The following is a 27,862-nucleotide window of genomic DNA, read 5'->3' as shown; positions in this document are numbered from 1 at the left end:
TTCGTGTCGTTTGTAGGGACATCGATGAACCTGGAAACCATCATTCTCAGCAAACTGACACAAGAACAGAAAATCAAACACCACATGTTCTCACTCACAGGCGGGTGTTGAACAATGAGAACACATGGACACAGGGAGGGGAGCACTACACACTGGGGTCTGTTGGGGGGAAATGGGGGAGGGACGGGGGGTAGGGAGGTGGGGAGACATAGCATGGGGAGAAATGCCAGATATAGGTGAAGGGGAGGAAGGCAGCAAATCACACTGCCACGTGTGTACCTATGCAACAATCTTGCATGTTCTTCACATGTACCCCAAAGCCTAAAATGCAATAAAAAAATACATAAAATTTAAAAAAAAAGATCTCTGTTGTAGGAGTATAAATTGGTACAGCTACTCTGGAAAATAGTTGGGCATTATCTTGGCAAGCTGAACATTCATATATCCAATAAGTCAGCCATTCCACTTCTAGCAATATAAACTCTTACAAATGAACACCAAATGAACAATAATGCCTGCGATAGCAAAACCCCAAATAATTTTCAAAAGGAGAAGGAATAAATAATTATGGAATTTTATGTAGCAGTGAAATGGATATATTACAGCCACATCCAACAATCTGGATGACCACATACAATAATACAATAACTTTTTTTAAAGTTTAAAACTAAACAATATACGTTTTATTTTTAATTTTTGGGAAAGAGTCCACACGCTGTCTTCCAGGCTGGTGTACAGTGTGATCAGGGCCCACTGCAGCCTTGACCTTGCCGAGCTCAGATGATCCTCTCACCTCAGCCACCAGAGTAGCTGCGACTACAGGTGTGCACTATCACACCTAGCTAATTTTTCTATTTTTGGTAGAGATGGGGTTTCACCATGTTGCCCAGGCTGGTCTCAAACTCTTGGGCTGAAGCAATCTGCACACCTCAGCCTCCCAAAGTTCTGGGATTACAGGCATGGGCCTCTGAGCCTGACCTGATATACCTTTTAGTGTGCATAGGTTAAAAAAAGAACAAAACACAAAAAACCCAGGGAGTAAACAAGTCAAGTCAAGATAGTGATTACCTCTAGGATAGAGGCAGAGGGATGGAATGGCTGAGAATCACACAGGTAGTCAATGTTCTATTTCCCGTGTTGGGTGTGAGTTTGTCTTTGTGTATTATGTTATTAAAAAAAAAAACAACTAACCAAGGAATGAATAAAAGAGAGGCACACACGGCCCAAAGATGAGATCCTGCCATGAACCAAAGATGATGACTAATGTGATTCTGGACACCTGAGGGAGAAAGGAAACGACTAAAAGATTAGTCTTGACATTTTTGAAGAAGAAAAAGGTGGGAGAACTTGCTAAACTACTTATCAAGACGTAAGCTAAAGGTCTACCAATGAAGATATGTGGTACATGTAGCATGGATGGCAGGCAGCATGTGTGGAAGTTTGGTTTGTTAGTTTTGGAATCAAGGTCAAATAGAATGGTAACCTTTTCTTTTTTTCTGTGAAAAAAGGAAACGAGGGACTTGAGAGCAGTAGGAATCCAAGCACGGAGGTCTGGTCAGATTGATGCTTAATGTCTCCACTTACTTTTCTTTTTGTAGTGAGAGTTCCAGGCATGTTTCTGGGCACGTCCACCCACTTGACGGTGCGCATGCGGTCATCCCAGTCAGGGACCTGGTCTGCAGGGACCTGAAACATGATCTTGGAGAGCTTGCACTTGATCTGCATGTTCTTCAGGTTGATGGGTATGTCTGACTTCATGGTCACCACTATGTCCTTGGCACACCCAGGGTGGAGGTGGCCCACCTAGGGAAAAGCCTGGTATTAGTATTTTTGAGAATCTAATCTTGAGGACTCTTCATACATGCTGGTGATATTCTAGAGAAGGGAAGGAGCCAAAGGTCTAAAAATTCATCAGTCAAGCCTGTGTATGTAGACAGAATTAAATATGTAAAAGAGGTTCTTAGGTAGAAAAATAATAATCATAACAAGAACAACTAATATTGATCAAACTTACTTGCTTCAGGCACTATTCTAAATCTTTACACAATTCTCCTAATCCCTACAATAAACCTGAGATGTACAGCTATTATTCCCGTTTTACAGACAATGAAACTTGTAACTTGCTCGAGGCTCTTAATTTTGGAGGAGTTGGATTTAGACCCAAGCAGTTGGGCTCAAATGTCACACTCTGAATCAATATAATCTATACAAATTATGGAAAGAGGAATACAGTATACTAGCAGTTCTCCAAAGGGGTTCTAGTGACCCTGGGATCCCCAAGACCTTTTCAGGGGGTCCATGAGGTCAAGACTATTTTCATAGTAATACAAAGATGTTATTTGGCTTCTTCACTCTCATTTTTCTCATAAGTGTACAACAGAGTTTTCCAGAGGTTATGTGATATATGGTGATATGGTCTGGCTAAGTTTCCACCCACATCTCATCTTGAACTGCAGACTCCATAATTCTCACACGTTGTGGGAGGGACCTAGTGGGAGGCAAATGAAATCATAGGGGCAGTTTCCCCCATACTGTTCTTGTGGTATTGAGTAAGTCTAGAAAATCTGATGGTTTTATAAGGGGTTTCCCCTTTCACTTGGCTCTCAACTTTCTGCCTTGTCTGCCACCATGTAACATGTGCCTTTCACCTTCTGCCATGATTGTGAGGCATCCCCAGCCATATGGAACTGCAAGTTCATTAACACTCTTTTTCTTTATAAGTTACCCAGTCTCAGGTATGTTTTTATCAGCAGCATGAAAACGGATGAATACAGTAAATTGGTACTGGTAGAGTGAGTAGAGCACTGCTATAAAGATACCTGAAAATATGGAAGTGACTCTGGAACTGGGTAACAAGCAGAGGTTGGAACAGTTTGGAGGGCTCAGAAGAGAACAGGAAAATGTAGGAAAGTTTGGAACTTCCTAGAGACTTGTTGAATGGCTTTGACCAAAATGCTGATTATATGGACAATGAAATCCAGGCTGAGATCATCTCAGATGGAGATGAGGAACTTTTTGGGAACTGGAGTAAAGGTGACTCTTACTATGTTTTAGCAAAGAGACTGGTGGCATTTTGCCCCTGCCTTAGAGATCTGTACAACTTTGAACTTGAGGGAGGTGATTTAGGGTATCTGGCAGAAAGAATTTCTAAGCAGCAAGGCATCCAATAGGTGACTTGGGTGCTCTTAAAAGCATTCAGTTTTAAAAGGGAAACAGAGCATAAAAGTTCAGAAAACTTTCAGCCTGATGATAGAAAAGAAAAACCCATTTTCTGAGGAGTAATTCAAGCTGGCTTCAGAAATTTACATAAGTAGTGAGGAGCCAAATGTTAATTGCCAAAACAATGGGAAAAATGTCTCCAGGGCATGTCGCAGACATTTGTGAGAGCCCCTTCCATCACAGACCCAGAGGCCTAGGAGGAAAAGATGGTTTTGTGGGTGGCCCAGGCCCCCCCACCTGCTGTGTGCAACCTAAGAACATGGTGCTCTGTATCTCAGCCACTCTGGTCATGTACAGTTCAGGCCATGGTTTCAGAGAGTGCAAGCCCCAAGACTTGGCAGCTTCCATGTGGTGTTGAGCCTGTGGGTGCATAGAAGTCAAGAATTGAGGTTTGGGAACCTGTGCCTAGATTTTCAGAGGTAATGGAAATGCCTGAATGTCGAGGCAGAAGTTTGCTGCAGGGATGTGGCTCTTATGGAGAACCTCTGCTAGGGAAGTGTGGAAGGGAAATGTGGTGTTGAAGCCCCCACACAGAGTCCCCACTGGGGCACTGCCTAGTGGAGCTATGAGAAGATGGCCATTCTCCTCCAGACCCCAGAATGATAGATCCACCAACAGCTTGCATCATGCACCTGGGAAAGCCAGAGACACTCAATTCTAGCCAGTGAAAGCAGCTGGGGGATGGGGGACTGTGCCCTGCAAAGCCACAGGATCAGAGCTGCCCAAACCATGGGAACCTGCCTCTGGCATCAGCATGATCTTGATGTGAGACATGGAGTCAAAGGAGAGCTTTTGGAACTTTAAGATTTGACTGCCTCATTGGATTTCAGACTTGCATGGGCCTATAGCCCCTTAATTTTGGCCAATTTCTCTCATTTGAAACAGCTGTATTTACCCGATGCCTGTACTCCCATTGTACCTAGGGGGTAACTAATTTGATTTTACAGGCTCATAGGTGGAAGAGACTTGCTTTGTCTTAGATGAAAATCTGGCATGTGGACTTTTGAGTTAATGCTGAAATAAGACTTTGGGGGACTGTTGGGAAGACATGATTCATTTTAAAATGTGAGGATATGAGATTTGGGAGGGGCCGGGGCAGCATGATATGGTTTGGCTGGGTCCCCACCCAAATATCATCTTGAATTGTAGCTCCCATAATTTCTACGTGTTGTGAGAGGGATAATTGAATCATAGGGTTGATTTCCACCATACTATTCTTGTGGAAGTGAGTAAGTCTCACAAGATCTGATGATTTTATAAGGGGTTTCCCTTTTCTTGGCTCTAATTTTTTTCTCTTGTCTGCCATCATGTAAAATGTGCCTTTTGCCTTCTGCTATGATAGTGAGGTCTCCCTAGCCACATGAAACTATGAGTCCATTAAACCCCTTTTTCTTTATAAATTACCCAATCTTGGTATGTCTTTATCTGCAGTATGAAAATGAACTAATACATACAATTTTGTATCCAATTGAATGTAAAAGTAGATATGAGAATCCAGCTGTCTTCTATTAAGCCAGATAGTAAAGAAATTTATAAAAACATAACGCCATTTCTTTTACTCAAATTTTTGAAAATATAGTTATTCTCATAAAAATATGGTATTGATTAACATGTAATGGGTTTATGATAACTTGAAATAAATAAATACATGTTTTTAAACCTCCTCATTTTTAATTTCTAGTATGGTAAATTATGGTAGACATAGTCCACATAAAGCAAAGCTCTTGTGGATTTTCAATAATGTTTAAGAGTATAAAGAAGTCCTGAGACCAAAACGTTTGAGAATTGCCAAAGCATATCAGACATATGGGAAATCCAGTTTGGGCTGTCGAATACAATCATTTATGATTCTGCATACATGAACATACACATACGTATACACACATATATACCAGTCCTATCATGTTTATATATATATGACAGTCCTATCATGTTTCTGACAGATAAAACAGTCTCCCTTCTCCAGAAAGTGAGGCAAGAAGAAAGGTTTTTCCAAGTCATATATGTGTGTGTGTGCATGTATGTGTACCAGTGGTGTGTATATATAAATGGAGTATAAGCAGCTTTTCTCTGCCTTTTTTTTTTTTTTTTTGCGATGGAGTATCCTCTGTCCCTTATGCTGGAGTGCAGTGGCATGGCCTCGGCTCACTGCAAACCACATCTCCCAGGTTCAAGCAATTCTCCTGCCTCAACCTTCCAAGTAGCTGCGACACTACAGGCACATGCCACCATGCCCAGCTAATTTTCGTAGTTTTAGTAGAGATGGGGTTTCACTATGTTGGCCAGGATGATCTCAATTTCTTGACCTTGTGATCCGCCCATCTCAGTCTCCCAAAGTGCTGAGATTATAGGCGTGAACCACCATTCCTGGCCTCTCTGCCTTCTTTGACTCACCTTTTGCTAACAAAAATAATGCACAAAAGCAGATTACCCTATTATATTGTACTGTGTTTGTTTCTTCACAGATAAAATGCAGATAATAGTACTGTAGTATCTACGGTTGGGTGCAGTGGCCACTGCACCTGTAATACCAGCACTTTGGGAGGCCGAGGCAGGTGGATTGCTTGAGCTCAGGGGTTTGAGACCAGACTGGGCAACATGGTGAAACCTGTCTCTATTAAATGCACAAAAAAATTACCCAGGTGTTGTGGTGCATACCTGGTCCCAGCTACTTGGAAGGCTGAGGTAGGAGGATCACTTGAGCTTGGGAGGTAGAGGATGCAGTGAGCAACACTGCACTCCAGCCTGGGCAACAGAGTAAGACTGTCTAAAAAAATAATAGCATTTCCCGGGAAGGAAGGCAGCAAATCACACTGCCAAGTGTGTACCTATGCAACAATCTTGCATGTTCTTCACATGTACCCCAAAACCTAAAATGCAATATATATATACATATACATATATATATATATATACACATATATATATGTGTGTATACATATATATATATAAAATAGCATTTGCCTTATAGCATTGTTGAGAAGATTAACCAAGGTCTTAGAACTATGTCTGGCATATAGTAAGCACTCAACTTATAAATAAAATGGTATATTAGCTCTCTTCAGGGTTGGATTTGGACCACGTTGAAATGGAATGGTAAGGGTCCTAATGAACTTTACATCCCTCCAAAAAAGCAAAGTTTATCCCTAATAGCATGCAAAGATTTAAAGATGACAAAACAGAATCCCCAACCCCCTTAGTCCATCCCCCTTGAGTACTGTGCTTGAGTAGACTCAGTGGCTGTGTGTCAACAGAGCAGGAGGCAGTGAAGAGACTGGGGTGTGCCAGTGCCCTGGGAACTCAGAAGTAAACTGTCTACAGAAAGCAATCATTGAGCAGAGGCAACAATCTGCTAGAACAGTATCCTAGACCTTGTTCAATGTTGAGCTTTAGTCAGCAATTCAAAACTGTGTGCTGTGGAGATGTGAAAACAAGGGGTTAGAAAATTCCAGGTAAAACAAAGTTAACTAGGTTAAAACATGCCAAAGGGAACAAGGAATCTTTAAGAGAAAGATGGAACTTGAAACATTTTATAAATCTCAGTTGTCCACAGAACCCATCACCCCCATTCTAGCCTTTGGTGAAGCGTTTTGAAGGACTGATACTCTAAAGGACACACACCTAGGAGGACATAGCTCCACACTCTGGGATAGGAAGACGAGGACCTGTATTCACCTATACAGGCCTCCACAGGGCCCCTTGACAGCAGCCTAGCAACAATCTTGGCCAACTTCATTCTTTGTCTTTCCCTCTTAACCAGGGGAGACATGAACAGTGTCCTCTGCTACCAGGTATAAGTGAGGGATGATTCCTGGGCTGTCTCTCAGCTTGAGATACATTCATTCTAAGCCATGCATCCATAGGAAAGGGCTGACAATCAGTCTGGGGTTGGCTTAGGCCTAAGGGATTCCAGAAAATGATGAACGACTTTTATTTACCTGTGGGGAGAAAGTAACTGTAGCTAAAACAGGCCATTGAAACCGTATCACGTTCACTTGGCTGTGATTTGTGACTGTGAAGCTCACATTATAGCTGTGTCCAATGTGGCAGTCCCCAAACTGGATATGGTCCACCAGAGCAGCTAGGGATTAGAAGCAGAAGGCTGTGAGTTTTCCCTGGCCTCCACTGAAGGTCTGCTTCCTTAAGGAAGCATAGTGCTTCACTCTCATACAATCTTTGCATCCTTGGATGGTTATATTTGAAAAACCTAAAATCTCTGAATAACAAGATTTCATTCCTCAAGGAACCTACCTACCCAACCATCTATCCATCCGTCCATCCATCATCTACCCACCCATCCATCCACCATCCACCTATCCATTATCTACCCATCCATCTATCATCTATCTATCCATCTATCTATCCTCCTATCCATCACCTACCTATCCTTTCATCCGTCATCCACCTATCCATCACCTACCTATCCATCCATCCATCATCCATCTATCCATCTATCCATTATCCACCTATCCATCCATCCTCCACCCACTAACCCAATCAGCCATCATTCACCCATCTGTCCATTCATCCATCCATCATCCATCCATCTATCATCCACCCACCCCACAGCCAGCCATCATCCATCCACCTACCCATCCAGCCATCCATTATCTGCCCATCCATTATTTCCACACCCATCCATCCATCCATCCATCCAATCATTATCCACCCTCCCATCTATCCATCATACACCCATCCATCATCCACCTATACTCACCCATCATCTCCCCATCCATCCATCCATTATCCACCCTCCCATCCATCCATAATCCACCTATCATCCACCTACTCATCTGCCCATCAATCCATCATCCATTCATCTATCTACCTACCCACCCATCTATCCATATATCCATCCATCATCCGCCTATCCATTCATCCATCCATCATTCACACACCCATTCATCTACCATCATCTACCCATCCACCCACCCATTCATCTACCATTCACCTACCCACTCGTCCATCATCCACCTACACACACAGCTATCTACCCATCAACATCCACCCATCTGTCCATCATCTACTCACCCATCCACCCATCCATCCATCCATCCATTATCCACTCTTCCACCTATCCATCATCCACCCATCCATCATCCACCTAACCATCATTGACCTATCCACCCACCCATCATCTCCCCATCCATCCATCCATTATCCACCCTCCCATCCATCCATCAACCACCAATCCATCCACCATCCACCTACTCACTTGCCCATCCATCCATCACCCATCCATCCATCCATCCATCTACCCACCCATCCACCCATATATCCATCATCCACCCACCCATGCATCTATCCATCATCCACCCATCCACCCACTCATTCATCTGTCATCTACCTACCCACTCACCCATCATCCACCTACACACTCAGCTATGTACCCATCATCATCCACTCATTTGTCCATCATCCACCCACCCATCCACCCATCCATCCATTTATCCTTCCATCCATCTATCTATCATCCATTCACCCACCTTAGCCCTCACCTCCATTTGTACAAAAGAAAATAGACCCCAACTCCATTTGTTTGGTGAGACAATACTATAAAGGATTGGGATTGCCAGATAAAATACAGGAGTACCATTTAAATTTGAATTACAGATAAGTAATGAATAATTTTTACGATAAGTATATCCCATTCCATGTTTGGGATTACATATACTAAAAATTATTCATAGTTTAACTGAAATTCCAATTTATTGGGGACTCTTTTATTCTAATTGGCTTACTATGGCAATCTTATTATGGGCATGAAATCTGAGTTCTGAACTTAGATTCACTGCTGGCTCCTGCTTGATCCTTGATAAGAGAGATATCACTCTGCAGCCTCAAACAGGGATGAAACACCAGGTATATGAGGAGTGTTGATCTCAACTCATGTTGTGTAGACCACCTAATGGTACATTCTAGGACTGTAATTAAGCTTCTAGAAAAATTGTGGGGCTCTGTTTATAACTCACTTTTTAGCAACCAGCCATATAATTAGGGCACTTAACCAATGCTTTTCGATAACAATGAAGTAAATTTTTCCAACCCCAAAAATGTCAACTAAATGAAGCTTCAGTGCTTAACAGACTGTAGCACAACGATTCTTAAGCTTTAGTATAAACACATATCACCTGGGATCTTAAAATGTGGATTCTGATTCAGTAGGTCAGGGCAGGTCTGAAACCCCTAGTTATAACAAGCTCCCAGGTAATGCTGATGCTACAGGTTCTCAAGCTGCTCATTGAGTAGTGAGGCTGTGCAGATGTTCTAGAGGTGGCCCAAATCTATACTCTCTCTAATTAAACAAGATTGACATTGCCCACACAAGCCAGCTAATAAATGTAGACAGGAAAAACTGCAAGGCATTTATTTACCTATTAGTTGAACTGGAATTTGAATATCAAACTGTAAGCTCCTTAAGAGTAGAGACTTCCTTGTTAATTTTGAAACTCCAGGGATCAGCATGCCTGGAACATGTACTTGGTGCACGATACATGTTCCTCAAGTGAACACATGAATAAATGGAAGGATGGTTGCCATGACTGAGCAAGGCAAGCCACGGTTCAGTGAGGAGAGTGAGACAGTGAGTGAGGGGAGTCAGTCCTAAATTCTCAGGGAGCTAACCAACCTGTTATGTAAATTTCACTCTTGTTTAAAACAAATGACCCAATAGCCAACACGTGTCAATGCCTCACTACTGCTTCTCTCACCTGCCACCAAGTCTTCCATATCATTGTCCTCGAGGATCTCTGTGAACTCAGAGATACTTATGCCTTCCTGATTGGCGGATGCCACCAGCCCGTGGATGTTGTCCAACGTGATGTCATCCTCATAGCCCTCCCCCACAATGTGGATGATGGTCTCCTCATACTGGTTGTTGATCACTGACAAGTGGATGATTCCTTTCACCCTCCCAACCTTCTGGGAGTGGAAAAAGACATCAAATTCAGCTGTATCTCCAGGAGAAACAACCAAGGAAGCTGTGTGAGCTTTCTTTGCTGCAAAAAGAAGAGAGAAGTTATGATTTAGAACCAGTTTCAAGAAGTGTGTATCCATAAAGACCCCAGTTGAAGGGAAACTAACCCTAAAATGGGAACGAGCCTTAGCTAGAGGCCAGTGGTGATGAGAATGGGCATTCCTCTCTGGCTGGGCCCTGAGTGATCCCCTATAGAAATAGCTACTGAGATCCATTGCCCTCTAGAAGCACCTTCCCCACACTTACCTTTCTCATGTGGTTTGTTTTCCTCTGTGATGTAAATGTACGAGGTGCTGGGCCTCCCCTTCAGGGAGAAGACTCCTAGTTCATCCTGTAGGTCAACATGCAGCTGGCAGAAGGAAAGCAGGACTGAGTGCTAGGCTTACAGGCTGCTCATAGGCTTTGAGCCTGGGGCGAGATACTGTGCTGGGTTCGGGGCGGGACCCCAAAAAGTTATTGTGCCTACTGTTTACAATAGCAAAGACCTGGAACCAACCCAAATGCCCATCGATGACAGACTGGAAAAGGAAAATGTGGCACATATACACCATGGAATACTATGCGGCCATAAAAAACAAAGAGTTCATGTCCTTTGTAGGGACATGGATGAATCTGGAAACCATCATTCTCAGCAAACTGACACAAGAACAGAAAACCAAACACCACATGTTCTCACTCATAGGCGGGTGTTGAACAATGAGAACACATGGATACAGGGAGGGGAACATCACACACTGGGGTCTATTGCGAGGTGGGGGGCTGGGGAGGGATAGCAGGAGGTGGGGAGATTAGGGAGGGATAACAATAGTAGAAATACCTAATGTAGGTGACAGGAGGATGGAGGCAGCAAACCACCACGGCATGTGTATACCTATGCAACAATCCTGCAAGATCTGCACATATACCCCAGAACTTGAAGAATAATAATTTAAAAAATGAAGGAGAAATAGACACTTCGCCACCAGCAGACTCACATTAAGCAAATACTAAAGAGTATTCTTCAGTTGGTAGGAAAAGGGTGTAAGATGATGATATGGTTTGGCTATGTCCCCACTCAAATCTCATCTTGAATTGTAGCTGCCATAACGCCCATGTGTCATGAAAGGGACCTGGTGGAAGGTAATTGAATCATGGGGCGAGTCTTTCCCAGGCTGTTCTTGTGATAGTGAATAAGTCTCATGAGATCTGATGGTTTTATAAATGAGAGTTCCCCTGCACAGTCCCTCTTGTCTGCCACCATGTAAGTCATGTCTTTCTCCTCCTTTGCCTTCCACCATGATAGTGAGGCCTCCCCAGCCATGTGGAACTGTGAGTCAATTAAACCTCTTTTTTCTTTATAAATTACCCAGCCTCAGGTATGTCTTTATCGGTAGCATGAGAACTGACTAATACAGATGGAAAATTGGAGACCCAGCAATAAAAATGATTAATAAATGAGTAAACCTAAGTGAGCCATAAATGTATAAACAATAAGAACAACAGCAGCAAGAACAATAGTAAGGTTTAAAATATTTAGAGAATCCCAGGCCTTCCACAAGTTGTTCCATATCTGTATGCTTCCATTTTTATCTTCTTTGCTCTTCTATCTATACCTATGCTCTTATGAAGCTGGGTGCTTACTAGATCCTGCGGTAGCTTGCACTTTTTCTTTTTTTTTTGGCTTTTGCACCTTTGAAGCTTTCGCCCTCTTTCTGGTTTGCATGGACTGCCAAAGGCCCACTTGCTGAAACCCAACTCCTTCAAAGAGCCCCATTCAAGTGTCATTTAGAGTGAATTTTCTCTTTATCATCTAGATGGGAATAGATCTTTTTCAAAAGTCTTACAGTCCCTTGTAGAGTGCAGTACATCACTTTTTTTTTGGTAAAAATGAAACTATAATGTAATCAGTGAATCAAAACACATTTAGATGTTGAATCTCTCACCCCTACTGAAATTTCTTTTATCATCTTATCCTCATTACAAATGTAGTGTTCATTATAGAAAACAATTAAAAATAAAGAAGATATTAAGAATACCCCTAACCCTACCCACTCAGCTTGGTGCACATCACTGCATACTACCTTGGACAGTAATGATATATTGTAGAATCCAGTTTCCTACTTTCCTTGAGGACAAACACCATGCCAGATTCCCCTCCGCATGCCCCTGACACATAGGTTAATGTATGTGGATCAACAGAGAAGTCCTCCTACATTAGGCATGGCAGAGTGTAACTTTTGGATTCTTCTCCCTTTCAGCCTCATGCTTCACACTCGAGTATTACCTGGGCAGGGAGGATGCCATTGTTCTTGAGGATGAGAGGTAGCTTCTCTGAACGACCAAGCAGAAGCCTCTTAAAGAGGAGCAAGGGGTTTCCATATTGGTTATGAAGAACTGGCCGTACAACCGTCACTCGAGGGAGGTTCCCCTCACCAGCGATGTCAAACACAAGGCCTCGGCTCTTGGCCAGGGTGCTACAGGGAACAGGAAGATTGCAGCCTGTCAGCCTGGCATGGTGGGAATGACACTCCGTGGGGAGTGTGGCCTGTAGCCCTGCTGCAGGAGAGGGAGCTGGGAGCTGGTACCTGGGCAAGCCATCCAAGGTAGCCTCAAAGATGCACTGGTAGTTCTGCATGATCTGCGGGGTGAAGGACACTGTGGCAAAGGCATGGGAATGACTGGCAATGCACATCTTGTTGGGTTCCACTTCAAAAATGTCGACGATGCGGGCATAGGGCTGGTGATAGGGGCAGAGACCAGAGTGTGTCAGCGCCTTTGCATTCTCATTAGGCTTGTTCCTCATTTTCAGGAGCTCCCCCAACTGCCTCATCTAAATGCGGTGGTGGACATTCTCCACTGCCTGGAGGGTCAGGGGCCCTGGAGGGAGCAGCCTGGGACCCATCCCTTAATGATGCCTGGCTGGATTTGGCTAGGCCTATGATTTTTGACTCAAATAGATGAACTAAGCCAGGAAGTCAGATATTCTCCCTGCTACCCCACCCCGTTAACTAAATTGGGATGCCCAAAGATTGGTGTTGGTTGGTATTTAAATTCTTTTTGAGGCAGGATCTTGCTCTGCCACTCATGTTGGAGTGCAGTGGCATGATCAAATCTCACTGCATCCTCAACCTCCTGGGCCCAAGCAATCCTCCCACCTCAGCCTCCCGAGTAGCTGGGTCTACAGGTGTGTGCCAGTATGCCCTGCTAATTTTTAAAAAAATATAGATGGGGTTTTGCCATGTTTCCCAGGCTTGTCTCAAACTCCTGGGCTCAAGTGATCTGCCTGCCTCAGCCTCCCATAGGGCTAGGATTACAGGTGAGAGCCACTGTGCCGGGCTGGTGCTGGTTGTTAAAATGTGGAGCTGAGCTGGGAGCTGTCTGAATCACATGGAAAATGAAAAGGCTGGATGAGAGAATGGAGCAATGGAAACCCTGTGAGAGAGACATGTGGCCCCTGAGAGATGGACAGAGCATCCACTGGTCTTCTAAAGGATGGACTTCGGATGATGGTGCCAGTCCCAAGAAGTCCCGGCCACGTGATGTGTTCTGACCTGTGTCTGAGGTGTCCAATTCACTGCAGAAAGCCTTACTTTATTTGGGCTAATCTGAGAGGGTTTCTGCTCCTTGTAACTCCAAGAGCCTTGGCTAGGACAACTTCCCATAGCACTTTATCTGTTCCTATCTTGTGGCAGTGTTTTAGGACTGTAGGGAGCCCTGGCATGGCCTTAAAAGGATTTTTATTCTCATGGCAAGTAGGTGGGTTTCAAGACTGACTATTCCCTCTTGTTCTTAAACTGAAGGCACTCAGGTTTATCTTTGCTTTTTCCAAGGGATAGCCTTCAAGTTTGTGAGCTAGGGTGGAGGAGAACATGTGATGTCTGCAAATCCCCTTATATAGTCTCTCTTTGGAAATCAGGCTTGCAGCTGGGTGTGGTGGCTCACTCCTGCTATTCTAGCACTTTGGGAGGCTGAGGTGGGAGGATCATTTGAGCCCAGGAGATCGAGATCAGCCTGGCCAACATGATGAAACCCCATCTCTACAAAAAATATAAAAACTAGCCAGGAATGTTGGTGAGTGTCTATAGTCCCAGCTACTTAGGAGGCTGGGGTGGGAGGATCACTTGAGCCCAAAAAATCGAGGCTGCAGTGAGCAATGATGGTGCCATTGCACTCCAGCCTGGGCCATGAGAGTGAGACTCTGCCTCAAAAAAAAAAAAAAAAGAAAAAAAAAAGTCAGTCTTGCTCGCTTTTTATGTTTTTAGTACAGAATAGGGAGAAAGTTGTCCCTTAGTATCCCAAATAAGATCAGAGAATAATGATGACTTGGTGTCACCAGGGCCTGAGGGAAATCCTAAAAGGGATTGTGTAGTCTCCCCAACCCTACCCCTCTGTGTTGACATCCCCCAGGAATGCACACTCCATTTGTAGCTCTAGGCTGATACCAACACCCCTGGTGACCTCCCTACCACCCTGAGCTGTGAACAATGCCAGCTCTAGGGCCTGAAGTCCTCTTGGGTCCAGATTCTACTTTCAGGCAGAGAACTGAAGCAGCTGAAATAAGACTAGGGAGTATTGGCTGCACATTGGATTGGAAATTAAGGTTCACAGAAACCCATTGATTAAGACCTCTCTTGGTATCACGAATTTTCTATTCTGTTGTGAAAAAAGGTATGATCTGACTCAGAGAGAAAAGGCAGCTTTGAGTCTGGCAGACCCCTGAGATGGACCATTATTTTATCTTGTTGTGGATGAAGCTTGGCTTTAAGCCCAGCCCTATATTTCCAGGCTCTGGGACCTAGGGGAAGGGTTTAGTCTTTCTAAGCCTCAGTTTCCCTAACTGTAGAATTGGGATAATAATACAAAGTTGGAAGAGTGGTTGTCAGGGTGAAAGGAGGCAGTAAATGTAAATCACTTAGCACAGTGCTTGTCACATGGGGAGGGCCAAAAATGCTCACAATTTCACCCTATCCTTAGAATCTCACGGCCCCAAATCTCCCTTACCAGCAGAATATGCAGCTGGAGGCCGGCTTGTCTGGAGCTGGTGCTCACCTTAGCCTCTACCCACCATGCTTTGTCTATTCTAGGCACGTGGTGAGCATTTAATGGAGGAATGAGGGTTGCTCATTCATGCGTACCCATTTATCACAAAGGTACCCAGTGGAGACACCCACTGGGACAGATGTATCACCAGTGGCCTAGGGGAAAGCCCCCAGTTACTTCACAAAACTTCCAGCAGGGCCTAAGCCCCAGATAATTCCCACTCAGCCATACAGGCTCCAGAGCAGATGCTGCTGAGGGCCCTTTTTCCAGCTTTATGCCAACCACGGTGGGCCAGGGCCATTGGGAGTGTCTTACCTTATTGGAGATAGGCCTGACTACAACGTTGACATCACAGGCAATCTTTCCCACATTGCTGATCTTGAACCGAGCCTTGGCTTGGTGGCCTACCAGGACATTGCAAAAGATGAACTTGTTCTCGTCCTCCACAAAGAGCCCCCCACTCTCTACGGTCTGCAGGATGTGGTACAGGTTGGCGCTGGTACATATCTGGTGCTCTTCAAATATCAAGGCATTGTTTTCGGTCACAAAGGCTGGGGAGTGAAGGGAAGACTGTGAGATGCTGCCTGATCACTGGATTATGGCTCTGTAATTCCTAATTTGGAGCTTTGGATTCTCACAAAGGAGAACCACAGAGGACAAACAGGGGAATTCATGCAAGGGGGTGTGAGGGATGGGAAACACTCTGTCTTTTCTTCCTCTTCTGTACTGTCCTTGCTGGTTGCCACACTCCAGTGAGCGTTTTTCTCCCAATGGTAAGATCCAAGGTCTAGGGTGGGTTATGGAGGGAAGGGGGCAACTGGGCCACTTTGCTTCAAGGCTCCAGGGATCCTATGGTCAAAGTGTGAGGCGTTCTCTTTGCACCTCATCTGCAGTCCTGCGGGGTTACAGATTTTGCATGCTCAGTTACTGAACATTGCTCTGTCATTCACGTTGGAGTGCTGTGGCATGATCACGGCTCACTGCAGCCTCAACCTCCTGGGCCCAAGCAATCCTCCCACCTCATTTGTTCATGGGAGTGACCTGGCCATGAGTGGGACTCAATGGTCCTGGGTCCTGTGCCACAGCCCATCCCATCATGATTCTCAGACAGATTATTCATCTGAGAACCCAGGACCAGCCTCCTGGGAGTGTAAAGCTGTACCTCCCCCTTTAGACTTGCATGCCCTGGAAAAATACAGCTGAAGACACTAGAGGAAGGTCTAGGACCCTAAAGGAAGCAGTCCAGCCATGTCTGCCAGACATCTTTGGAAAAATTTGCAAGAAAGAGGTAGAGGTGTTACAAATGAAGGTTATTTATTTATTCATTAATTTTTGCGATGGACTCTCTCTGTCGCCCAGGCTGGAGTACAGTGGCGTGATCTCGGCTCACTGCAGACTCCACCTCCTGGGTTCAAGCGATTCTCCTACCTCAGCCTCCCCAGTAGCTGGGATTACAGGCATGCGCCACTGCACCCAGCTAATTTTTTGTATTTTTAGTAGAGACGGGGTTTTGCCATGTTGGCCAGGCTGGTCTTAAACTCCTGACCTCAGATGATCCACCCACCTCAGCCTCCTAAAGTGCTGGGATTACAGGCATGAGCTACCACACCGGGTCTCAGGTGAACGTCTTTTAAGTGATGTTGTTCAGTATGAGTGGTCAGTACCTGGGAGACAGGCTTCAGCCAGCAGGGTGTAAGGAATGCCGGTAGGCTGGTCTGTAGGGTCTCGGCCGGAGATATCGATGGCTATAAACTCCTCACATCTTCCCACGGGGTCAGCCACACAGTCAACATTGAGGACCTGCTGTCCTCCGGCAGGGATGGAGCCAAACAAGGGGTACACGGTGAACATGCCATGGGAGAAGCGGGCCTGCAGAACAAGGGTGGGAGGGAAGGCGGCTTGGAGGCAGAGTGAGTGACAGCCAGACTGAGAGCTGGGAGATGGTGTGGAGAGGGGGACATGTGGGGTTTCTTCTCACAGCCGTACTCTGGGCCCTCACTCCTCTTCCTAGAGGGACAGAGGGACTGCGATGGGTGGTGGGGTGGGGGTGGTCTTCAGGGATAGGCTCTCTCAGTACTTCCTTCCATGTAAATGCCTTCAGACCAACTGTGTTTGAACTAAGGGCTTAAAGGAACAGACAGACTCCACATCATATAGCACTGATTCAGCTGGGTATCTTGAAGCAGAGGGTGCAGAATGGAGTAGTGGGTATGGTTATGGGCTTTTGAGTGAGATACACCTGGGTTTGAATCCCAGCCCTGCTAAATATTGACTGTTTGACCTTGAACGAATGACTTCTCTGAGTCTCAGTTTATTTATCTATGAAACAGAGCTAAAGCCCCGATCCCAGAGATTGCTGGAGGTTTAAATGAAAGAATAGGGGTGAAGCATGTAACGGAGCATCTGGTATAGAATTACTGCTAAAAACAACACAAAACAGGATGTTGGCACAATCCTTAGATGTCCCGGCTCTTCTCTCTCCTGCTTGTAGTTTTCCGGATGACCGTAGAATGTGCTGAAAATGCAGTGGCCTGAGATAAGGGAAGGGTCTGGAACAGTCCAGGCTCTGTTCTCATCCCTCCTAGAACAGGATGTCTTGCAATGTTTCACCTCAGAGATCTACATTTCCTCTGAAACACAAAACCCCAGGACCGAATGCTTTTGGTGCCTTTCAGCTGCAATGTGAAGTGGGGCATGCATAGACGGGACTTCATCTGGCCCAGGCAGCTTTCTTGAGCCTTGGGGACCAACTGTCCATGAATACTAGGCGTCTATTGGTTTTCGACACCTATCTGATCACTTGCTTTGCGTGACTTGTGTGAGTGTTCTGTCGCACTGGACCCATACCCTGGCACTTGGATTTGAGCAAAACCTCTGGCAGCTGGGGTTTGTGAAGGACCTCCTGCCAGATCTAGGAACCCCAGCAGACACTGGTGAGGTGGTTAGAGGTCCCCCCTGGGAGTGATACCAGTGCACAATATTGGCCAAGGGTTTAGAATCCTCTCCTGGGATTGGTAGCTGGCGCATGGAATTCCCTTCCCAGGGACTGATGCTGAGGCATGGTATTCTGCTTCATAGTCAGCATGCATGCCTGTGGTACTCATGAGCTTTCTTCCTTTTTCTCATTTTTAGAAAGCTGTCAAGGGCAGTCTCATTTATGTTGTCTCTCTTTAGGGCACCTAGTGTACCATGCCTGGAATCTATCACAGTGGTGAGGTGGTAAGTGGGGACTTTGTTACTGATGAACTTTCAACCCAATTCTGCTCCTCTTCCCCTCAGAGATGCACTCTTTCCAGTGGCCTGTCCCTCGATCTCACTAACCCCCTCAGGCATATTCTCTAGCAATGCTGTATTTGGAAGAGGTCTGTTCTGACAATGCTCAGACACGGACTCTGCATTCTTCCGGGTATTCGGAACGTCTGTAAGTTCTCTTACTATGGCCGCTGCAAGTGGCTGGGTCGGTGGTGCACTGCACACCTCTAGGGGGCACTCTTCACACAGGCATCTGTGTGGACGAGCCCCTAGCATTGTGCAGTGTGACTGCGCAGACATACATGGAAGCTATCAACTAACTTGTTCACTACTTACTCTGAATACCTACTATGTGCTAGGAGATGTCGTGGGCACTGAGATTCCCAGATAAACCATCCTGACAGAGGAGAAGGTTGGAGAGAAGTAAGAAAATAGCAGGATACTGTCTCAAAAGAGCAAGGAGCAAGTCATAGTGAGGGCAAAGAGCTGAGGTGGAGAAGGCTAGAAGAAAGGAAAGCGGTCAGAGAAAGAGGTCTTGGAAGTCAAGGATTCAGAAGCACCTCAGTTTCCTGTGAGGCCAGATCCTGGCTGTGACCATGAAAATAAGCTGCCAACGTAGAGGAGAGGACAAGTTCATTGAAACCGAAAGGCAGAGTGCTGGAGAGGCTGTTTCACTGAAGGCTGAGAAGATATGTAGGCAAAGAAGGAAAAAAAAATCTCTAGAAGAGATGAGAGTTACAGAAATATATGTAGAAAATTATGTATGCTAATAAAATAGCCTTTGCTTGACAAGAGGAAACCAATTGAAAAGACCTAAAAACCAACATGTACAAAACCCAGTTCACTTCAAGCAATAATTATTTGTGTTCATAGAGTGCAGAGTACCTACTTCTGTCATTGCCTTCAATGTAGAGGTGGTGGCTGGAGCTGCAGCAGCCGTCTTGTAACCATGAGGGAAAGGCCAAGAGAATCACAAATAACAACAAACTATTAAACTGACATCAGCAACTGCCTACCCCATTTATATATACACTGTATTTGTTTAAACCACTAACTTTGGATTTTCTGCTATCTGCAGCTAAACATGATTCTGATACACCAATCAAGCACCTCCTCCTCTGTGAAGCCTTCAATGACTCTACATAGCTACCAGGAAGAGCAAGACTTCATTCTTCCATCTTCCTAGAGTCTATCCATGTACATTCACCTCAATTATAGTATTTGCCATCTTGCTTAACAACTGCTCATTCACCTGCTTTTTATAAGGAATTCTTATTGTCTGTCTTCAAGTCCATTAATTCTTTCCCTTGTCTCCTCTCTAAAATATTTCCCCTACATACATTTAAAACCATATCAGGCAGCCTTATAGGGTTGCTTCCATTGACAAAGATAATTTAGAAAACCCAGGAAGAGAAGTAAGATCTACTGAATTTACCTACATTATTGCTTACCATTATTTTTTCCTCCTTATTGATGTTCTACAATTACTTCGTTATTTACTTTCTGTTTAAATAACTTCCTGTAGCCATTCTTTTGGGATAAATCTGCTGGTGACAAATTCTTTTAGCTTTGTTTCATTTGAGAAAGTCAATTTTCCATTTATTCCTGAGAAATATTTTTGCTGGATATAAGATTCAGGGTTCACCATTATTGGTTCTCTACACTTGAAAATATTGTGCCTCTTTCTTTTGGGTCTCTACGGTTTTTGTAAGGAATCTGCTGTCATTCAAGGTTCATTTCTCTCTTGATGTGTGCAAGATTTTTAAATTTTTTAAAATTTTCAGAAGTGTAAGTATGATGTGTGTTAGCATGGGTTTCTTTTATTTTCTCCTATTTGGGTTTACTCAGATTTTTGAGTCTGTAAGTTTATATCTTTTGTCGAATTTGAAAAGTTTTCTGTCATTATTCCTTTGAGTACCTTTTCAGTCCCCTTTTGTAACTCTTTCTGGAACTCCAATGACAAGAGCATTAGATCTTTTGTTATGGTTCTGCAGATCCCTGAGCATCTATTCATTTTTTCTCAGTAGACTCAAAAAGACCTTCAAGAGTTTCAAAATAGAGTCTACTTTCTCTCTTTTGTTTAGACTGGGCAGAAGAATGGCCTCCCAAAGATGTCCACATCTTAATCTCTGGAACCTGTGAATATGTTACGTTACACAGCAAAGGACTTGGTTGACATGATTATACCAAGAAACTTGTGATGAGGAGATTATTCTGGATTATAATGAGCCCAATGTAATCACAAGGGTCCTTAGAAAGGGAAGAGGGTTAGAAGGAGATATGATTATGGAGGAGGTTAGAGTAATGTGATGTGAGAAGGATCCGACCCCCTGTTGCTGGCTTTGAGGATAACAGGAGGGGACTACAAGCCAAGGAATGTGGGTTGCCTCTAAAAGCTGGAAAAACAATGAAAAGGATTATTTCCTGGTGTCTCCAGAAAAGAATACAGCCCTGCCAACAACTTGATTTTGGCCCTGTGACCTACAGAACTATAAGATAAAAAAGTGTGTATTATTTTGAGCTTCTAAATTTGAAGTGATTTGTTGTGAGAACAATGTGAAACTAACACAGGAATCCCTATGGTCTGTCTTCAACTCACTGATTCTTTCCTCCGTCCCCTCTCTGTTGTTGACCCCATCCATGGAGTTCTAAGTTTGGTTATTTATTTTCATTTCCAGAATTTCCATTTGCTTCTTCTCTGCATCTTGTTTCTCTGCTGAGATGTGCTATTTAAAAAATTTTCCAGGAATGCTTATAATTGCTCACTGAAACATTTTCAGCCAATTCTGACACCTCTGTCATCTCAGTGTTATCTAGCATTTTTCTATTTTCCTTCAGTTTGATTCTTCCTGGTTCTTGGTATGATGAGTGATTTTCAGTTGAAATCCGGACATTTTGGGTGTTATGCTATGAGACTCGGTTTCAGCTGGCTTTCTTTGGCACTACCCTGGCAGGGGAAGGAAATGCACTGATGAGCTACTGCCAGGAGGGGGCGGTAGTCCAGATTCCCACTCAGACTCATTCTTGCTGGGCAGGGGTGGGTGTTCCAGCACTCCACTAGTCCTCAACTGATACCTCCCTGCTGGGGACAGGTGAGTGCCTGCTACTGTTCTGCTGATGCCATGGGAGATGAAGGGGTCCTCTGGTACCATTCCAGCAGGGGACGGGGGAGTGTTTCATTACCACTAGGTGAGGTGGATGTCAATGTTCCCCATGTGGTGTCTTCACAAACAGCAGTGAAGGTGGTGGGGGACCTCCAGTATTTTTTTTTTTTTTTTTTTTTTTTTTTTTATAAGGAGGTGCTGGGGGACCTTCAGTTATTTTTATAGGGAATTCTTAATGTCTATCTTCAAGTTCACTGATTCTTTCCTCTGTCCCTGTTTGTCTAAAATATCTCCTCTACATCCATTTAAAACCTTATCAGACAGCATTATAGGTTTACTTCCGTTGACAAAGAAAATTTAGAAAACCTAGGAAGAGAAGTAAGGTCTACTGAATTTACCTTCATTATGGCTTATCATGTTTTTCCCTTGTTGTTACCACGCATAGGAATCAAAGTCTTGACTTCCTACTCGACCTTCTCTGACGCAACCTTGGCAAGTAGGTGGGGCACCTCAAGATAGCTTGGAGAGGGTGGAGTCTAGACTCTCTATTTGGCCTTTGCTAGCAGGGGTGGCTTGGGGCCAGATATTTTTCTTAGGTGTTTGGCTGGAGCTGAACAGTTATTATCTAGAAGTTTTCTGTCTCTCTAGGTTAACTGTTGTCTTTAGGTTACTATCAAGAAGTTTTCTGTCTTTCTAGGGGCAACCTAGAAAGGCAGAAAGAAAGTAGGAGTAGGCTTCTGTTGGCGCTTGGTTTTAGTCTGTGTCTGTTGATGTTTTAGGGTTGCTGGCTGCTTCAGCACCCAGTCTGGGAGATATGAGGCAAAAAGAAAACATGGGAACTCACCGCCTTGATGTTCCTTGGGTCCCAAAGACCCCAGGGCTGGTCTTGTTTCTTCTCTCTACCTTTCAGAGTCTGAAGTCTGTTTTATACACAATGTCTAGGGTTCTTAGTGGTACTTAGTTGGGAAGAATAGGAAAAAGTACATCTAGTTGATTTTACCGGAAGTGGAAATCCTCAAATCTTCTTTTATTTAAGCCTGTTTGAAAGGGCTTCTCTTTCTTATTTTTGATTAAAATACATATGAAGAGTTGAAACAGTTTTAAGGCAATGGCGAGCCAATGAAGGTTTTATAGCAAAAGAGAATATCCAAATTAAAGGTAATAACGTATTAGCTTCAAATGAAAGTGACACTTCAGTACATTTGTTTCCTATTTCTGCCATGATGGATTCAAATCCTATTACCCTAGGCAAGTGATTGGTGGCAAGGACTAATTGGGAGATGGCCTTCCTGGGTATCTGTATGAACAAGGAAAAGGATACGCACCTGGCCTGTGCTGATCACTTCCTTCTGAATTGCGTCAGAGAACTTGGCTGCCTTGGAAGAGCCAGCTTTGTAGAAGCTCTCACTTTCTCGGGATCTTGCACGTCTGATGTGGCTGACTCTGATTAAAGAAGCAAGAGTGTACCCTTAGGTTGCAGGGTGTGGGGGGTAAGACAGCACCTGTCTGTCTGTTTGTAACACCCTTTGTTTTAGGAATGGGAGAAAGGGTCCCTTTTTGCCCAAGAGGATATTGGAATGGCACAGTTAGCTAGTTAATCACTGACCAAACTCATTTAACAATTGCAAGGAAGCTAGGTAGTGCTTACACTTATTAAATATGATTGATAGGGACACTGAAAATTACTGCAAGAAAACAGCAATTTTTAAATGCCTACTTGAGTTCACTGGAAAGCAGTGTGTGGAAAATTACTTGTGGATGTCAAATATTTCACTTAATCTCATTTAAAAAAATGAAGTGGCAAATAAATTAAGCTCTGTTCTCTTCTTTACATTTATAGTCATGACTTTTTAAGGTTTAGTATAAGCAGTAGTCCAAATATAGGTCTTCGTAATTGTTCACTTGCCTTGAAATTAGTTTATCCAATAGTTAGTTTGCCTAGAGACCAGTTCACCTAAAATGTTCAAATGTATCTGAAATGCAACTTAAATTTTTGAGAATTTTATATATGCAAGCATTCACTTGCTTAATGACCAGAACACCTGAAGTTCAACCGCCTTTTGCGCGTTTAGCGTGAACTGGTGCATGCTAAAATGAAAAGTAAATAAAAAACAACTTAAAGCAAAATAGAATTAAGTTATAATCATTATAGACATTATTACATTGTTATAAAATAAATTATAAAAAATTTTGGTTGAAATTAAATTAAGAAGAAAGGGACTTTAAAGAATTTAACTCTACATTTTAAAAAATGTTCAAACTTTGCCAAGACAGAAAAGAATAGCTACAAAAATATAAAACAACTACAAACAATGTAAAGCCATACATCTAATTTAAAAGAATTAGCTAGAAAATCAACATTAAATCAGAAGTGCCTCAGGAATGAGTAAAAACCATCCTTAATTTGCCCCAAAAGAGTATGACAGCCCAATGGAAGCCAAAAGCACTCACAAGACAAATTGTTGTGGGTGAATTGATTGACAGCCTCCTTTTGAAGAACATGGCATTTTGCTGTTGGAACAACTATTAAGGAGCTTTGTGATGGTGAAGCTACCTTAATGGGAAGAAGGCAATAACAATAACAGGCAATAACAAACTCAGTCCCTGGTGGGCTGAAGGCACTTCCTCTCTTCCGAGCTTCCAGAGCAGTCCCACCTGAAGCACAGCTATAGTTTCTTTTGATTTATCTTGCTGTGATAATAATCTCTTGGCATTGTACAGAATGACACATAGGACAATGATCTAATAAGTCCTTCAGTACCCCAGAAGCACCAGGACAACAGACAAAATCCCAGGCAGAAGATTATGTTTGTTCAACTAAAATTTATGATATATTCTACAGAAAATCGATGAAACCTAGAGTCAGAAGGTTTGTGGGCTCACAACTAAGATCCACTGGTAATTTCCTGTATAATTTTTTTTTTTTTTGTAAGACGGAGTCTCACTCTGTTGCCCAGGCTGGAGTACAGTGGTGCGATCTTGGCTCACTGCAACCTCTGCCTCCTGGGTTCAAGCAATTCTCCTGCCTCAGCCTCCCTAGCATGGGATTACAGGCGTGCACCACCATGTCTATCTAATTTTTGTGTTTTTAGTAGAGACGGGGTTTCACCATGTTGGCCAGGATGGTCTTGAACTCCTGACCTCAGGTGATCCACCCGCCTTGGCCTCCCAAAGTGCTGGGATTACAGGTGTAAGCTTCCATGCCCAGCTTTTGTGCATAATCTAAATGAGCCATTGATAAATCTTAGTGACCTCACCATGAAAGGGAATTGGGTGAATTTAAATAAGATATACCAAAGCTCTTTACAAAATATAAAGCACAAATTAATAAGGGAGTGAATTGAGTTAAGTAAATACTGGTCTTACGCTTTCTTTTGATGAATGGGGCTCTCCCCTGTCATCCTATAGAGGGCGAACTTGAAGTCAGTAACACCTTGATTTTCTATGGTGAAGGTGGTGCTTTTACGGGCGCCACAGATCAAAGCTCCAAAGTTGATGATGGAGGAGGGGCTGATGTTGTATTTGGAATATACTGCATTCACAGAAAACTTAATTGGGATGCTGGCAATGATCTCACCTCCTTCTGAAATACTGGGCTCAATAATCTAGAAAGGGAAGAATAATTAGCAAGTCAGCCACTGCTGTAGCTACAAAATTCCCGTGATTATCTACCCCGTTCCCTATTTTCATGATTGACATGAAGCCATGTTCTTTATTTCATTATCTTTGTATTAGTGCATCAACAATGATATTAGCAAACACTAAAACAGAGCTTGCTGTGTCAAGGGTCAACGTAGTCAGCTTTTCCTCCTGTTTTCAGTTCCCTGCTCATCCTTTGCACTTGATGATGGGACTCAGCTTCCCTGCCTCTGATGCTCCCCAGAGACTTGGGGGCACATTTCCTCTCTGGCTCTATTTCTGATGACTTTGCCTGCTAGTTAGGACCAACCCCCGGTGTATCCTATCTGGGTGCCACCCGGGCCAGGCCTCCCTTTTTCCCCCTGGAGCATGGATTAGGCCAGGTATCGTCCTTTGCAACAGGGGTCCAACGATCCTGCCATCGAGGCAGCCCCTCCCTTTGCAGCTCTCTTACCTGACAGCGCAGAATAGGCTGGTGCTCGATCTTCACTTCTTTTTTCGCACGGAAGAAAACTTGGACATTTGTGGGTTTTTCTGTTGGGGTCAGTGAACCCTTTCTGGGCTGGACTGAGATCATGGAATTTATATTAGGTGTTGAAATCCCTACAGAGTCCACGGAAAAGCTGAAAGACAAGAATGAAAAGTCAACCTAAGTCATTATCCCGGGAACTCAAGATACCAGAGAGGAGACTCTAGGTGGCTGAGTGCCTGCTGTGTCTCCAGCCCTGGTTAGCCACTATGCCCAGCAGAGTCCACTGTGCTTTGTACTCTGTGATTGCCTCTCCTTAGCCAGGATTGACAGGACCAGGAATTGATGCTTGAGGCTAAGATAGCCATACTCTATCCCATGGTCAAGAGAGGCCATTGCAGGAAATCTCTGTCCAACAGGGACATTGGACACAGAAAAAGGACCAACTAAGTGAATTCTCTGTCTGTGTCTGTCTGGCTCTCAGTACATGCAAAGCAAACAGTGACACAGAAACCAGGGAACCTGGGGAGGGAGAGCAGGGAGGAGGCAGGGGCCCTGCAATGGAGGCACTAGGGAGGGAAGCCCACGGCCTACTGGAGGTGAGGCAAGAAACACAGGAAGCAGCTGGCTCATGAGACTGACGGAGGCACTGGCATAGGCCCAAGGTGTTTCCCACCTAAGCAGAGGAGGGCTGCCCGGAGCTGCTGGGGGACTCTGAATGTCACCCCCATGCTCCAGTTATTTGCATCCCTGTGCTTCCTCACCTCCCTGAACAGTCTTTCAACAAACCCTGTATCACCTGTTCCAGCCTGAGAGTGACTCCATTCCATGCAACCTCAAAGAGCACAGCTAATGCCCCTGTCTTAATCTGAAAGAAAACTCACCAACAGGCAAGATTCTGCTTAACACTAATTCCAAAGTGACAGGGGAAAAGTCCCTTTGTCAACTGTGAATTCTCGGGGAAGGAGAACCTTCCATGGAATGAAAAGTGCAGGCACTGCCACGAAGGGCTGTGTGGCCCTGTCTGAGGGGTGTCTCCCTCCCTCCTCCCCCATACCACCCTTTTGTTGCTGAGGAACCTCCAATCCTCCCATCACAGGCTCCCAAGTAGCTGGGACTACAAATGTTATGACTGCCACGCCAAGCTATTTTTTTTTTTTTTTGTATTTTGTAGAGGCATGGGGTTCTCACCATTTTGCTCAGGCTGGTCTCGAACTTCTGGGCTCAAGCAATCTGCCTGCCTTGGCCTCCCAAAGTGCTGAGATTATAGGCATGAGCCATCACACCCAGCCTCTGTGTTTCATATTTAATCTCAAGGGATGACCACAAGCCGGAGCTCTATTCTACCAAGCCACCATTTGAATTCTATAATGTCATGGTTCTTAGAACATAATGAAAAAAGAAAACCCTCTCTTCATATGAAATCTGCTATAGAAGTTCTCCTTATAAAACAGATAAGAGCTGGCAGTAGGTAGGACAGCTTGAGGCCAGGCCCCCCCATCTCCAGTCTCTCCCTCCACCCAGGGACCTCTTCTCATCCCTAGAATCTCCCCCTCCCAACCTCTTCCCCCAAGTCTCTTCCTCCACCTCCAGACACCTGTGCTTCCAACTGGCCAGGTACATCCAGGCCACTAAAAGGCCCCGGTTAAGCTGCAGAGTTGAGAACAGCATGAAAATCTCTGCTCCCTTAGCAGGTGGAATTCCATTCATTTAAAGCCAAGGAAGGCAAAAAAGCAGAGATGGTTCTTATGATTTCCTTGACTGACTGATAAGAAAGGTTTCCCAGACCACGCTCCTCCCGACGGTGGACTTGGCGGCTGCACACACGATGGGATTCCGGTTACCTGAATCCGATCTCGTATTTCCCGCGGTTCTTCAATTGCAGGGGCTGCTTCGCCTCCTCTGTGACCCTGACAATCCCAAAGTCCAGGCCTCCTTCAGCTCCTGCACAGACCAGGGGCCAGGGCAGAGAGGGGTGAGCGGGCAGGACAGTGAGAAGCAGGGGAAATGCCTGTTGAAGTTCACATGGAAAACGCATGGTGACAGTTTAAAGGAATTTGTTTCTGAAAGCACTGTGGCTAGGAAAGCCTCTTCTAATTGAGTCTGGGCAAACAAACAACAGATGCTGCTCTTGATGCACTCTCAGGGCTATTCCCTTCGGATTCCATCCATCCTAGGCTTATT

The 27,862-nt window shown here is 44.3% G+C and overlaps 1 protein-coding gene across 3 annotated transcripts in view; it reads right to left on the bottom strand.

Annotated features, from left to right (window-relative positions):
* HYDIN (HYDIN axonemal central pair apparatus protein) overlaps nucleotides 1-27,862 on the bottom strand; it is a 432,426-nt gene that overhangs the window by 57,554 nt on the left and 347,010 nt on the right. For all 3 annotated transcript variants that reach the window (XM_032284417.1, XM_032284419.1, XM_032284418.1), the window contains 12 exons: nucleotides 27,523-27,622; nucleotides 25,664-25,832; nucleotides 24,937-25,175; nucleotides 22,896-23,013; nucleotides 16,879-17,083; nucleotides 15,530-15,765; nucleotides 12,760-12,911; nucleotides 12,459-12,648; nucleotides 10,442-10,544; nucleotides 9,930-10,217; nucleotides 7,158-7,300; nucleotides 1,585-1,803 (listed from right to left, as the gene is read on the bottom strand). In XM_032284417.1, the coding sequence (XP_032140308.1) occupies nucleotides 1,585-1,803; nucleotides 7,158-7,300; nucleotides 9,930-10,217; nucleotides 10,442-10,544; nucleotides 12,459-12,648; nucleotides 12,760-12,911; nucleotides 15,530-15,765; nucleotides 16,879-17,083; nucleotides 22,896-23,013; nucleotides 24,937-25,175; nucleotides 25,664-25,832; nucleotides 27,523-27,622 (2,162 nt within the window). The remainder of the gene's footprint in view (nucleotides 1-1,584; nucleotides 1,804-7,157; nucleotides 7,301-9,929; nucleotides 10,218-10,441; nucleotides 10,545-12,458; nucleotides 12,649-12,759; nucleotides 12,912-15,529; nucleotides 15,766-16,878; nucleotides 17,084-22,895; nucleotides 23,014-24,936; nucleotides 25,176-25,663; nucleotides 25,833-27,522; nucleotides 27,623-27,862) is intronic.

Source organism: Sapajus apella, unplaced genomic scaffold (assembly GCF_009761245.1).
Source record: "Sapajus apella isolate SASKATOON/1434 unplaced genomic scaffold, GSC_monkey_1.0 scaffold15, whole genome shotgun sequence".
Lineage (NCBI taxonomy): Eukaryota > Metazoa > Chordata > Mammalia > Primates > Cebidae > Sapajus > Sapajus apella.
The sequence above is the reverse complement of the archived record's forward strand: the minus strand, read 5'-3'. Positions and strand labels throughout refer to the sequence as shown.